Source organism: Notolabrus celidotus, chromosome 7 (assembly GCF_009762535.1).
Source record: "Notolabrus celidotus isolate fNotCel1 chromosome 7, fNotCel1.pri, whole genome shotgun sequence".
NCBI lineage: Eukaryota > Metazoa > Chordata > Actinopteri > Labriformes > Labridae > Notolabrus > Notolabrus celidotus.
Genome location: NC_048278.1, coordinates 34,179,236 through 34,192,289, shown reverse-complemented (window position 1 = coordinate 34,192,289; position 13,054 = coordinate 34,179,236). Strand labels below are relative to the sequence as shown.

The 13,054-nt window shown below is 40.4% G+C and overlaps 1 protein-coding gene and 2 long non-coding RNA genes across 19 annotated transcripts in view; 1 reads left to right on the top strand and 2 right to left on the bottom strand.

Moving 5' to 3' along the window:
* LOC117815433 (golgin subfamily A member 6-like protein 22) overlaps positions 1 to 13,054 on the top strand; it is a 23,816-nt gene extending 10,762 nt beyond the window's left edge. For 5 of the 17 annotated variants that reach the window (XM_034687146.1, XM_034687151.1, XM_034687153.1 and 2 more), the window contains 3 exons: positions 1,711 to 2,263; positions 7,077 to 7,517; positions 12,325 to 13,054. In XM_034687146.1, coding sequence (XP_034543037.1) covers positions 1,711 to 2,263; positions 7,077 to 7,517; positions 12,325 to 12,905 — 1,575 coding nt within the window. In that variant the 3' untranslated portion in view covers positions 12,906 to 13,054. Of the gene's footprint in view, positions 1 to 1,633; positions 2,264 to 7,076; positions 7,807 to 12,324 lie in introns of those variants that run through there. The other 12 variants (XM_034687158.1, XM_034687162.1, XM_034687157.1 and 9 more) reach the window with 9 other exon arrangements.
* On the bottom strand, positions 4,111 to 7,228 carry LOC117815437. The gene is made up of 2 exons (XR_004631819.1): positions 5,070 to 7,228; positions 4,111 to 4,332 (listed from the first exon to the last, which is right to left on the bottom strand). It is a non-coding gene; the product is annotated as an uncharacterized LOC117815437 (long non-coding RNA).
* LOC117815438 lies at positions 9,360 to 10,667 on the bottom strand. Its single transcript, XR_004631820.1, has 2 exons — positions 10,319 to 10,667; positions 9,360 to 9,581 (listed from the first exon to the last, which is right to left on the bottom strand). It is a non-coding gene; the product is annotated as an uncharacterized LOC117815438 (long non-coding RNA).

Below are 13,054 nucleotides of genomic sequence, written 5' to 3'. Positions count from 1 at the left end.
ACAGAAACTGAATGTGATGAAAGATCACTGGCAATTTTTTTTTTGACTATGACATCACAAAGTAGTTTAGAGTGTTGAGTCAGGGTAGGCTGTAAACCACAAAAGCCAACAAGCAGCTCACAGATCCAGACCTGAGACACAACCGTGTGGAAAAAGACTTTGCGAATCGCTTTTAATTCTTTTAAACCTAACAATGTCATCAGCATTAGCAACGACTTTTTCAAAAATGTGGACTAAACTAACAGCACCAAAGCTCAAGAGCTGTTTAAAGAGCCCATGGAAAGATTCTGAGGGAATCCCAAAGAAGAAAGTGAAATTTAATTCGATGGTCGAAATATGTTACTTTACTAGAAAGGAGAAGGAGTCCGTACCAGAAGTTGGGGGCTCTAATCAGCTCCAGTACCCGACTACAACTGAGCGAAACCTCCTCCCATCTGCCCGAGTTATGATGAAAGAGGAGGAATATGATAAACAGCGCAAGGTGAAGAAGCAGCCTGTTGAGACTAATAGAAGGAAGAGGCCGCTCTGGGAGCAGAGATGGAGAAAACAGACTAAAGATTACATCAGGATATCTGAGGCAGAGCTCGAAGAACTGAATAACACCCCGATACATTCAGTTCCACTTTCATTGAGAAATTTAAAAAAAGATGACATAATAATTCAAGATCTAAAGAACCAGCTGAATGAAGCAGGTAACCACCACCTGCGTCATGCCTCCATATCCCTGGACCTTGTGGACACCTTGTCGGAAGATGAGGATGAGTTGAAGACATTAGAGGCTCAGTTGGAGGAAAGTGCCTCCAAACTTAGAGCTCAGGAGGACAATAGTCAGGCGCTGCAGAAGGAGGTGGAGGACCTCAGAGAACAGCTTCAAAGGAGGGAACCAATCAGTCCCACTACAGAGACAGTCAAACCAAGACATGAGATAGTTGAGGAAGACCCTGAGACGATCCAAGAAGAACATCCAGTGGACAAGGAGGAAAAACAGACAAAGCTCAAGAGCTATGTAAAGCACCCATTGAAAGATTCTGGGGAAATCCTAAGAACGGAGGGCAATTTAATTCTGTGGTCAGTGTATGTTCCTTTACTAGTAAGGAGGAGTACGTGACTGCAACTGAGGGAAACCTCCTCCCATCTGCCCGAGTTATGATGGAAGAGGATGAATACCATAAACAGCGCAAGGTGAAGAAGCAGCGCAAGGTGAAGAAGCTGCGCAAGGTTAAGACTAATAGAAGGGAGAGCCAACCCTGGGAGCAGAAATGGCGAAAACAGACTGAAGAATACATCAGGAGATATGATGCTGAACTCGATGTACTGAATAGGATCCTGATATTTTCGGCTAGAGATACAAAAGGACGTGGCTTAAAGATTAAAAATCTAAAGAAGAAGATGTATGATGGAATGTACCTGCACCTGGTTCATTGCTCCAGATCCTTGAATCTCGTGGACACCATCAAAGTCCAACATGAGCAGAAGTGGAAGACATTAGAGGCTCAGTTGGAGGAGAGTGCCTCCAAACTTAGAGCTCAGGAGGACATTAGTCAGGCGCTGCAGAAGGAGGTGGAGGACCTCAGAGAACAGCTTCAAACGAGGGAACCAATCAGTCCCACTACAGAGACAGTCAAATCAAGACATGAGATGGTTGAAGAAGACCCTGAGACGATCCAAGAAGAACATCCAGTGGACAAGGAGGAAAAACAGACAGTCCAGGAAGAACAACAGACTGTCCAGGAGGAACCTCAGATGGTCCAGGAAGAACAACAGACTGTCCAGGAGGAACCTCAGATGGTCCAGGAAGAACAACAGACTGTCCAGGAGGAACCTCAGATGGTCCACGAAGAACAACTTGAGCATAAGTTGAAGACATTAGAGGCTCAGTTGGAGGAAAGGGCCTCCAAACTTAGAGCTCTGGAGGACATTAGTCAGGCGCTGCAGAAGGAGGTGAAGGAGGTCAGAGAACAGCTTCGAAGGAGGGAACCAATCAGTCCCACTACAGAGACAGTCAAACCAAGACATGAGATGGTTGAAGAAGACCCTGAGACAATCCAGGAAGAACATCCAGTGGACAAGGAGGAAAAACAGACAGTCCAGGAAGAACAACAGACTGTCCAAGAAGAACCTCAGATGGTCCAGGAAGAACAACAGACTGTCCAAGAAAAACCTCAGACGGTCCATGACGTACATTCCATGATCGAGGAGGAACAACAGACTGTCCAGGAAGAACAGGCTGTCCAGGAAGACCCTGAGACGATCCAAGAAGAACATCCAGTGGACAAGGAGGAACATGAGGAGAATATCTCTCTCTGGAGGAGGTTCAAAAAATTTCTCACTCCAAAACACAAACGTTTATATAAGTCCAAACGCATGAAGAAAGAGAAGGAAGAGGCCAGTGTTTCCATGTGAAGAATCTTGTAGTTTCTGACTGCCAGGACTTCACTTGTTGACACGTCTGGGTTTTCCCCGGGTACTCCGGTTAGCCCACACAGTAAAAGTTTGATTTTTTTTTTTATCTTTACCGATTGAAAAAAATAAAATGATTGGAAAAAAAAAAAGTTTATATTTACGTCTGTATGTATATAACAATATAATTTACTGTTACTCATCAGGTTACTGAATTGTGTCAGGTAATTCTCTAACAAACTATTTGTTTATCATTTATTTCATTTATATCCAATATCTGGTTTTGGCTCCTAAATGCTAACTTTGGCTTTCAGTTGTAATAATGATAATAATAATAATGATAATAAAAATTATTATTATTATTATAATTATAATAACCGTATTTATATAGCACCTTTAAAAACAAGTGTTTACAAAGTGTTTTGACAAGGAGGAGGAATATTAGCAACGCAAAACAGAATAGAACGTGAGGTTAAAAAGAATAAAGTGGTGGGACAAAAGACCAATACATCATTTTTTTTTTTTTTATATATTTTATTTGTAACTTTTGTAATGTAACAACAAGACAAAACAAATGCAATCAAACAGGGGCTCAGACATGTGAAATGAAATAAAATAAAATTGATAATATGAAAAATAAAAAACAGAAAAATTAATTAATAGAAAACACGTGAAGAAAATGTTAGTTGAGAAATGATTTTAAATAACAAAATAAACAAAGATAAGTAATAAAATAAATAGAAATACATATATACACATAAACACACATATGCACACACATGCATACGTATGCATACACATTAGGGGTGGTTAATCGGTCCGATTTCGATTTGCAAAGAGGGTGAAAGCTCTTCAGGAACACAACGATCCTAGACTTTGAGGACCAGGTTTAACAACAGGATGGTTGGATGTTCGTTTTTTTCCTCAGCTGTAAATAACCAGTTAACAATATACATGTTCCAATTTTCATCACTTATACATGTTTCTTTCCCCTCTTCAATTATACTCAAAAAATGGGTTTCAGCTACTTCAAAACTTTTATGTAATCAGTTAAGACAAACATTCTGAGTTATTTCAACTTGATCTGGTTTACAGTGTGGTTAGATGGTTTGGTTTGTCTCTGGAGTTTCCCTGTGGGGCTTTTAAAAGAAAAAAAACAAAAACAAGTCAAATCTTATAGAAACCATCAGGCAGTGCTTTAAGATTTGTCTTATTGACATTAGCACATATATGAAGGTAGAGCCATCTCTGCGACAAGTCATAGTTCAGGACCCCCAGCATCCTTTACATGAGGAGTTTTAGCTGCTTCCATCAGGGAGAAGGTTCGGTCTTCAGGTGCAGCATGAACAGATACAGAGTTGGCTACAATTGCCCCACTGGGACATTACAGTTATACTCCACTTTACAGAGGGCATGGTGGGTAATTTACAGAAGTTACAGTTGAAACCAGAAGTTTACATACACTCTATAAAAAGACACATCATCTTTTTTTCTCACTGTCTGACATCAAATCAGACTTAATGTTTCTTGTTTTAGGTCAGTTAGGATCAACAAAATTAGTTATATTTGCTAAATGTCAGTATATTGAGAGAGATAATTTATTGGAGGTTTTAGTATTACTCTCTTCAAAGTCAAAAGTTTGTTACATACATTAAGATTACTGTGCCTTTAAACAATTTGGGAAAGCCCAGATGATGATGATGATGATGGCTTTGGAAGCATTTGATAGGTTTATTGACAACAATTGAGTTAACTGGAGGCACACTTGTGGATGTATTTTATTGGCACAACTCAAACACACTGCTTCCTCGTGAGACATCATGGGAAAATCAAAAGAAATCAGCCAAGATATCAGGAAGAGAATTGTCGACCTCCACAACTCTGGTTCCGCCCGGGGTACAATTTCCAGATGCCTGAAGGTGCCACATCCATCTGTGCAAACAATTATACACAAGTATAAACACCATGGGAATGTCCAGGCATCATCCTGCCCAGGAAGGAGACTGCTCCTGTGTCCCAGAGATGAACTTTCATTGCTGCAAAATGTGTTCATCAACCCCAGAACAAAAGCAGAAAACCATGGGAAGATGCTGGCTGAAGCTGGTGAGAAAGTGTCATTGTCCACAAAATCCCAATACACATTTTTTAAATCTAATTTTTAACTCCATTACTAACCATTTAAATCAATATTTAGTCCATTGGTGTTCTTTAATTCTCACAGATCATAGTTCAATGTGGACAACTCACTTGTTTTTCATGAAAATTCATGTTAAAACATTTTTAATGTACATTGGAAGGTCCTAAATATAAATACAATAGTTTTACTTTTTGATTTTTTTTCTTTTTATGAAGTGATGTTAATAAATGAACACAAGACACCTCTTCTGTCACATGCTGCCCAGATTTTTAAGCTTCATTTAGCTGGTTTGGAAGGCACATATTGCATTAAATAGACTTTAAAAGGGTCAATTTGACCCACAACATGACAGGAGGGTTAAACAAACTGAGAATTTATTAAAAAATATCATTGTTGTTTTTTCTTATGTAAGTAATGTGAAGTTTGGGTGGGAGGGGCTTGGGGTTATGGTCATGAAAAGGCCAGTACAGTTGTTGTATTTAAGTACTGCCATTGGTGCAAACGCTCTTTGTATCTGGACAATATTTCTTACTGGCAATTCCCAAGGTGTTAAACGAAAGCAGGATGGAACTGGATTGCGTGATCCTCTGGAAATGTGTTCAAAATGGCTACCATGCTGATCAGTAGAAAAAACTCAAACTGGACTCACCAAAATAAAAACCTGTGTTTCAAAATAAAAGCCTGTGTTTCAAAATAAAAGCATTGAGAACAAAAACGTTTTTACAACTGTGTTCTCCTCCTGCTCCTCGGTAACGGCCATGTTAAAGCTGAACAGCTGGATTGCAAAGCAGACACATGTAGCTCTCCAACAACAGACAACACCACTGACCACTGTTCTCTTTGATGAAATTACCATGGCAACACAGAAACTGAATGTGATGAAAGATCACTGGCAATTTTTCTTTTTGACTATGACATCACAAAGTAGTTTAGAGTGTTGAGTCAGGGTAGGCTGTAAACCACAAAAGCCAACAAGCAGCTCACAGATCCAGACCTGAGACACAACCGTGTGGAAAAAGACTTTGCGAATCGCTTTTAATTCTTTTAAACCTAACAATGTCATCAGCATTAGCAACGACTTTTTCAAAAATGTGGACTAAACTAACAGCACCAAAGCTCAAGAGCTGTTTAAAGAGCCCATGGAAAGATTCTGAGGGAATCCCAAAGAAGAAAGTGAAATTTAATTCGATGGTCGAAATATGTTACTTTACTAGAAAGGAGAAGGAGTCCGTACCAGAAGTTGGGGGCTCTAATCAGCTCCAGTACCCGACTACAACTGAGCGAAACCTCCTCCCATCTGCCCGAGTTATGATGAAAGAGGAGGAATATGATAAACAGCGCAAGGTGAAGAAGCAGCCTGTTGAGACTAATAGAAGGAAGAGGCCGCTCTGGGAGCAGAGATGGAGAAAACAGACTAAAGATTACATCAGGATATCTGAGGCAGAGCTCGAAGAACTGAATAACACCCCGATACATTCAGTTCCACTTTCATTGAGAAATTTAAAAAAAGATGACATAATAATTCAAGATCTAAAGAACCAGCTGAATGAAGCAGGTAACCACCACCTGCGTCATGCCTCCATATCCCTGGACCTTGTGGACACCTTGTCGGAAGATGAGGATGAGTTGAAGACATTAGAGGCTCAGTTGGAGGAAAGTGCCTCCAAACTTAGAGCTCAGGAGGACAATAGTCAGGCGCTGCAGAAGGAGGTGGAGGACCTCAGAGAACAGCTTCAAAGGAGGGAACCAATCAGTCCCACTACAGAGACAGTCAAACCAAGACATGAGATAGTTGAGGAAGACCCTGAGACGATCCAAGAAGAACATCCAGTGGACAAGGAGGAAAAACAGACAAAGCTCAAGAGCTATGTAAAGCACCCATTGAAAGATTCTGGGGAAATCCTAAAGAACGGAGGGCAATTTAATTCTGTGGTCAGTGTATGTTCCTTTACTAGTAAGGAGGAGTACGTGACTGCAACTGAGGGAAACCTCCTCCCATCTGCCCGAGTTATGATGGAAGAGGATGAATACCATAAACAGCGCAAGGTGAAGAAGCAGCGCAAGGTGAAGAAGCTGCGCAAGGTTAAGACTAATAGAAGGGAGAGCCAACCCTGGGAGCAGAAATGGCGAAAACAGACTGAAGAATACATCAGGAGATATGATGCTGAACTCGATGTACTGAATAGGATCCTGATATTTTCGGCTAGAGATACAAAAGGACGTGGCTTAAAGATTAAAAATCTAAAGAAGAAGATGTATGATGGAATGTACCTGCACCTGGTTCATTGCTCCAGATCCTTGAATCTCGTGGACACCATCAAAGTCCAACATGAGCAGAAGTGGAAGACATTAGAGGCTCAGTTGGAGGAAAGTGCCTCCAAACTTAGAGCTCAGGAGGACATTAGTCAGGCGCTGCAGAAGGAGGTGGAGGACCTCAGAGAACAGCTTCAAACGAGGGAACCAATCAGTCCCACTACAGAGACAGTCAAACCAAGACATGAGATGGTTGAAGAAGACCCTGAGACGATCCAAGAAGAACATCCAGTGGACAAGGAGGAAAAACAGACAGTCCAGGAAGAACAACAGACTGTCCAGGAGGAACCTCAGATGGTCCAGGAAGAACAACTTGAGCATAAGTTGAAGACATTAGAGGCTCAGTTGGAGGAAAGGGCCTCCAAACTTAGAGCTCTGAAGGACATTAGTCAGGCGCTGCAGAATGAGGTGAAGGAGGTCAGAGAACAGCTTCGAAGGAGGGAACCAATCAGTCCCACTACAGAGACAGTCAAACCAAGACATGAGATGGTTGAAGAAGACCCTGAGACAATCCAGGAAGAACATCCAGTGGACAAGGAGGAAAAACAGACAGTCCAGGAAAAACCTCAGACGGTCCATGACGTACATTCCATGATCGAGGAGGAACAACAGACTGTCCAGGAAGAACAGGCTGTCCAGGAAGACCCTGAGACGATCCAAGAAGAACATCCAGTGGACAAGGAGGAACACGAGGAGAATATCTCTCTCTGGAGGAGGTTCAAAAAATTTCTCACTCCAAAACACAAACGTTTATATAAGTCCAAACGCATGAAGAAAGAGAAGGAAGAGGCCAGTGTTTCCATGTGAAGAATCTTGTAGTTTCTGACTGCCAGGACTTCACTTGTTGACATGTCTGGGTTTTCCCCGGGTACTCCGGTTAGCCCACACAGTAAAAGTTTGATTTTTTTTTGTATCTTTACCGATTGAAAAAAATAAAATGATTGGAAAAAAAAAAAGTTTATATTTACGTCTGTATGTATATAACAATATAATTTACTGTTACTCATCAGGTTACTGAATTGTGTCAGGTAATTCTCTAACAAACTATTTGTTTAGCATTTATTTCATTTATATCCAATATCTGGTTTTGGCTCCTAAATGCTAACTTTGGCTTTCAGTTATAATAATGATAATAATAATAATGATAATAACAATAATAATTATTATTATAATAACTGTATTTATATAGCACCTTTAAAAACAAGTGTTTACAAAGTGTTTTGACAAGGAGGAGGAATATTAGCAACGCAAAACAGAATAGAACGTGAGGTTAAAAAGAATAAAGTGGTGGGACAAAAGACCAATACATCATTTTTTTTTTTTTTTTATATTTTATTTGTAACTTTTGTAATGTAACAACAAGACAAAACAAATGCAATCAAACAGGGGCTCAGACATGTGAAATGAAATAAAATAAAATTGATAATATGAAAAATAAAAAACAGAAAAATTAATTAATAGAAAACACGTGAAGAAAATGTTAGTTGAGAAATGATTTTAAATAACAAAATAAACAAAGATAAGTAATAAAATAAATAGAAATACATATATACACATAAACACACATATGCACACACATGCATACGTATGCATACACATTAGGGGTGGTTAATCGGTCCGATTTCGATTTGCAAAGAGGGTGAAAGCTCTTCAGGAACACAACGATCCTAGACTTTGAGGACCAGGTTTAACAACAGGATGGTTGGATGTTCGTTTTTTTCCTCAGCTGTAAATAACCAGTTAACAATATACATGTTCCAATTTTCATCACTTATACATGTTTCTTTCCCCTCTTCAATTATACTCAAAAAATGGGTTTCAGCTACTTCAAAACTCTTATGTAATCAGTTAAGACAAACATTCTGAGTTATTTCAACTTGATCTGGTTTACAGTGTGGTTAGATGGTTTGGTTTGTCTCTGGAGTTTCCCTGTGGGGCTTTTAAAAGAAAAAAAACAAAAACAAGTCAAATCTTATAGAAACCATCAGGCAGTGCTTTAAGATTTGTCTTATTGACATTTAGCACATATATGAAGGTAGAGCCATCTCTGCGAAGAGTCATAGTTCAGGACCCCCAGCATCCTTTACATGAGGAGTTTTAGCTGCTTCCATCAGGGAGAAGGTTCGGTCTTCAGGTGCAGCATGAACAGATACAGAGTTGGCTACAATTGCCCCACTGGGACATTACAGTTATACTCCACTTTACAGAGGGCATGGTGGGTAATTTACAGAAGTTACAGTTGAAACCAGAAGTTTACATACACTCTATAAAAAGACACATCATCTTTTTTTCTCACTGTCTGACATCAAATCAGACTTAATGTTTCTTGTTTTAGGTCAGTTAGGATCAACAAAATTAGTTATATTTGCTAAATGTCAGTATATTGAGAGAGATAATTTATTGGAGGTTTTAGTATTACTCTCTTCAAAGTCAAAAGTTTGTTACATACATTAAGATTACTGTGCCTTTAAACAATTTGGGAAAGCCCAGATGATGATGATGATGATGGCTTTGGAAGCATTTGATAGGTTTATTGACAACAATTGAGTTAACTGGAGGCACACTTGTGGATGTATTTTATTGGCACAACTCAAACACACTGCTTCCTCGTGAGACATCATGGGAAAATCAAAAGAAATCAGCCAAGATATCAGGAAGAGAATTGTCGACCTCCACAACTCTGGTTCCGCCCGGGGTACAATTTCCAGATGCCTGAAGGTGCCACATCCATCTGTGCAAACAATTATACACAAGTATAAACACCATGGGAATGTCCAGGCATCATCCCGCCCAGGAAGGAGACTGCTCCTGTGTCCCAGAGATGAACTTTCATTGCTGCAAAATGTGTTTATCAACCCCAGAACAAAAGCAGAAAACCATGGGAAGATGCTGGCTGAAGCTGGTGAGAAAGTGTCATTGTCCACAAAATCCCAATACACATTTTTTAAATCTAATTTTTAACTCCATTACTAACCATTTAAATCAATATTTAGTCCATTGGTGTTCTTTAATTCTCACAGATCATAGTTCAATGTGGACAACTCACTTGTTTTTCATGAAAATTCATGTTAACACATTTTTAATGTACATTGGAAGGTCCTAAATATAAATACAATAGTTTTACTTTTTGAATTTTTTTCTTTTTATGAAGTGATGTTAATAAATGAACACAAGACACCTCTTCTGTCACATGCTGCCCAGATTTTTAAGCTTCATTTAGCTGGTTTGGAAGGCACATATTGCATTAAATAGACTTTAAAAGGGTCAATTTGACCCACAACATGACAGGAGGGTTAAACAAACTGAGAATTTATTAAAAAATATCATTGTTGTTTTTTCTTATGTAAGTAATGTGAGGTTTGGGTGGGAGGGGCTTGGGGTTATGGTCATGAAAAGGCCAGTACAGTTGTTGTATTTAAGTACTGCCATTGGTGCAAACGCTCTTTGTATCTGGACAATATTTCTTACTGGCAATTCCCAAGGTGTTAAACGAAAGCAGGATGGAACTGGATTGCGTGATCCTCTGGAAATGTGTTCAAAATGGCTACCATGCTGATCAGTAGAAAAAACTCAAACTGGACTCACCAAAATAAAAACCTGTGTTTCAAAATAAAAGCCTGTGTTTCAAAATAAAAGCATTGAGAACAAAAACGTTTTTACAACTGTGTTCTCCTCCTGCTCCTCGGTAACGGCCATGTTAAAGCTGAACAGCTGGATTGCAAAGCAGACACATGTAGCTCTCCAACAACAGACAACACCACTGACCACTGTTCTCTTTGATGAAATTACCATGGCAACACAGAAACTGAATGTGATGAAAGATCACTGGCAATTTTTTTTTTGACTATGACATCACAAAGTAGTTTGGAGTGTTGAGTCAGGGTAGGCTGTAAACCACAAAAGCCAACAAGCAGCTCACAGATCCAGACCTGAGACACAACCGTGTGGAAAAAGACTTTGCGAATCGCTTTTAATTCTTTTAAACCTAACAATGTCATCAGCATTAGCAACGACTTTTTCAAAAATGTGGACTAAACTAACAGCACCAAAGCTCAAGAGCTGTTTAAAGAGCCCATGGAAAGATTCTGAGGGAATCCCAAAGAAGAAAGTGAAATTTAATTCGATGGTCGAAATATGTTACTTTAATAGAAAGGAGAAGGAGTCCGTACCAGAAGTTGGGGGCTCTAATCAGCTCCAGTACCCGACTACAACTGAGCGAAACCTCCTCCCATCTGCCCGAGTTATGATGAAAGAGGAGGAATATGATAAACAGCGCAAGGTGAAGAAGCAGCCTGTTGAGACTAATAGAAGGAAGAGGCCGCTCTGGGAGCAGAGATGGAGAAAACAGACTAAAGATTACATCAGGATATCTGAGGCAGAGCTCGAAGAACTGAATAACACCCCGATACATTCAGTTCCACTTTCATTGAGACATTTAAAAAAAGATGACATAATAATTCAAGATCTAAAGAACCAGCTGAATGAAGCAGGTAACCACCACCTGCGTCATGCCTCCATATCCCTGGACCTTGTGGACACCTTGTCGGAAGATGAGGATGAGTTGAAGACATTAGAGGCTCAGTTGGAGGAAAGTGCCTCCAAACTTAGAGCTCAGGAGGACAATAGTCAGGCGCTGCAGAAGGAGGTGGAGGACCTCAGAGAACAGCTTCAAAGGAGGGAACCAATCAGTCCCACTACAGAGACAGTCGAACCAAGACATGAGATAGTTGAGGAAGACCCTGAGACGATCCAAGAAGAACATCCAGTGGACAAGGAGGAAAAACAGACAAAGCTCAAGAGCTATGTAAAGCACCCATTGAAAGATTCTGGGGAAATCCTAAAGAACGGAGGGCAATTTAATTCTGTGGTCAGTGTATGTTCCTTTACTAGTAAGGAGGAGTACGTGACTGCAACTGAGGGAAACCTCCTCCCATCTGCCCGAGTTATGATGGAAGAGGATGAATACCATAAACAGCGCAAGGTGAAGAAGCAGCGCAAGGTGAAGAAGCTGCGCAAGGTTAAGACTAATAGAAGGGAGAGCCAACCCTGGGAGCAGAAATGGCGAAAACAGACTGAAGAATACATCAGGAGATATGATGCTGAACTCGATGTACTGAATAGGATCCTGATATTTTCGGCTAGAGATACAAAAGGACGTGGCTTAAAGATTAAAAATCTAAAGAAGAAGATGTATGATGGAATGTACCTGCACCTGGTTCATTGCTCCAGATCCTTGAATCTCGTGGACACCATCAAAGTCCAACATGAGCAGAAGTGGAAGACATTAGAGGCTCAGTTGGAGGAAAGTGCCTCCAAACTTAGAGCTCAGGAGGACATTAGTCAGGCGCTGCAGAAGGAGGTGGAGGACCTCAGAGAACAGCTTCAAACGAGGGAACCAATCAGTCCCACTACAGAGACAGTCAAACCAAGACATGAGATGGTTGAAGAAGACCCTGAGACGATCCAAGAAGAACATCCAGTGGACAAGGAGGAAAAACAGACAGTCCAGGAAGAACAACAGACTGTCCAGGAGGAACCTCAGATGGTCCAGGAAGAACAACTTGAGCATAAGTTGAAGACATTAGAGGCTCAGTTGGAGGAAAGGGCCTCCAAACTTAGAGCTCTGAAGGACATTAGTCAGGCGCTGCAGAATGAGGTGAAGGAGGTCAGAGAACAGCTTCGAAGGAGGGAACCAATCAGTCCCACTACAGAGACAGTCAAACCAAGACATGAGATGGTTGAAGAAGACCCTGAGACAATCCAGGAAGAACATCCAGTGGACAAGGAGGAAAAACAGACAGTCCAGGAAAAACCTCAGACGGTCCATGACGTACATTCCATGATCGAGGAGGAACAACAGACTGTCCAGGAAGAACAGGCTGTCCAGGAAGACCCTGAGACGATCCAAGAAGAACATCCAGTGGACAAGGAGGAACACGAGGAGAATATCTCTCTCTGGAGGAGGTTCAAAAAATTTCTCACTCCAAAACACAAACGTTTATATAAGTCCAAACGCATGAAGAAAGAGAAGGAAGAGGCCAGTGTTTCCATGTGAAGAATCTTGTAGTTTCTGACTGCCAGGACTTCACTTGTTGACACGTCTGGGTTTTCCCCGGGTACTCCGGTTAGCCCACACAGTAAAAGTTTGATTTTTTTTTGTATCTTTACCGATTGAAAAAAATAAAATGATTGGAAAAAAAAAAA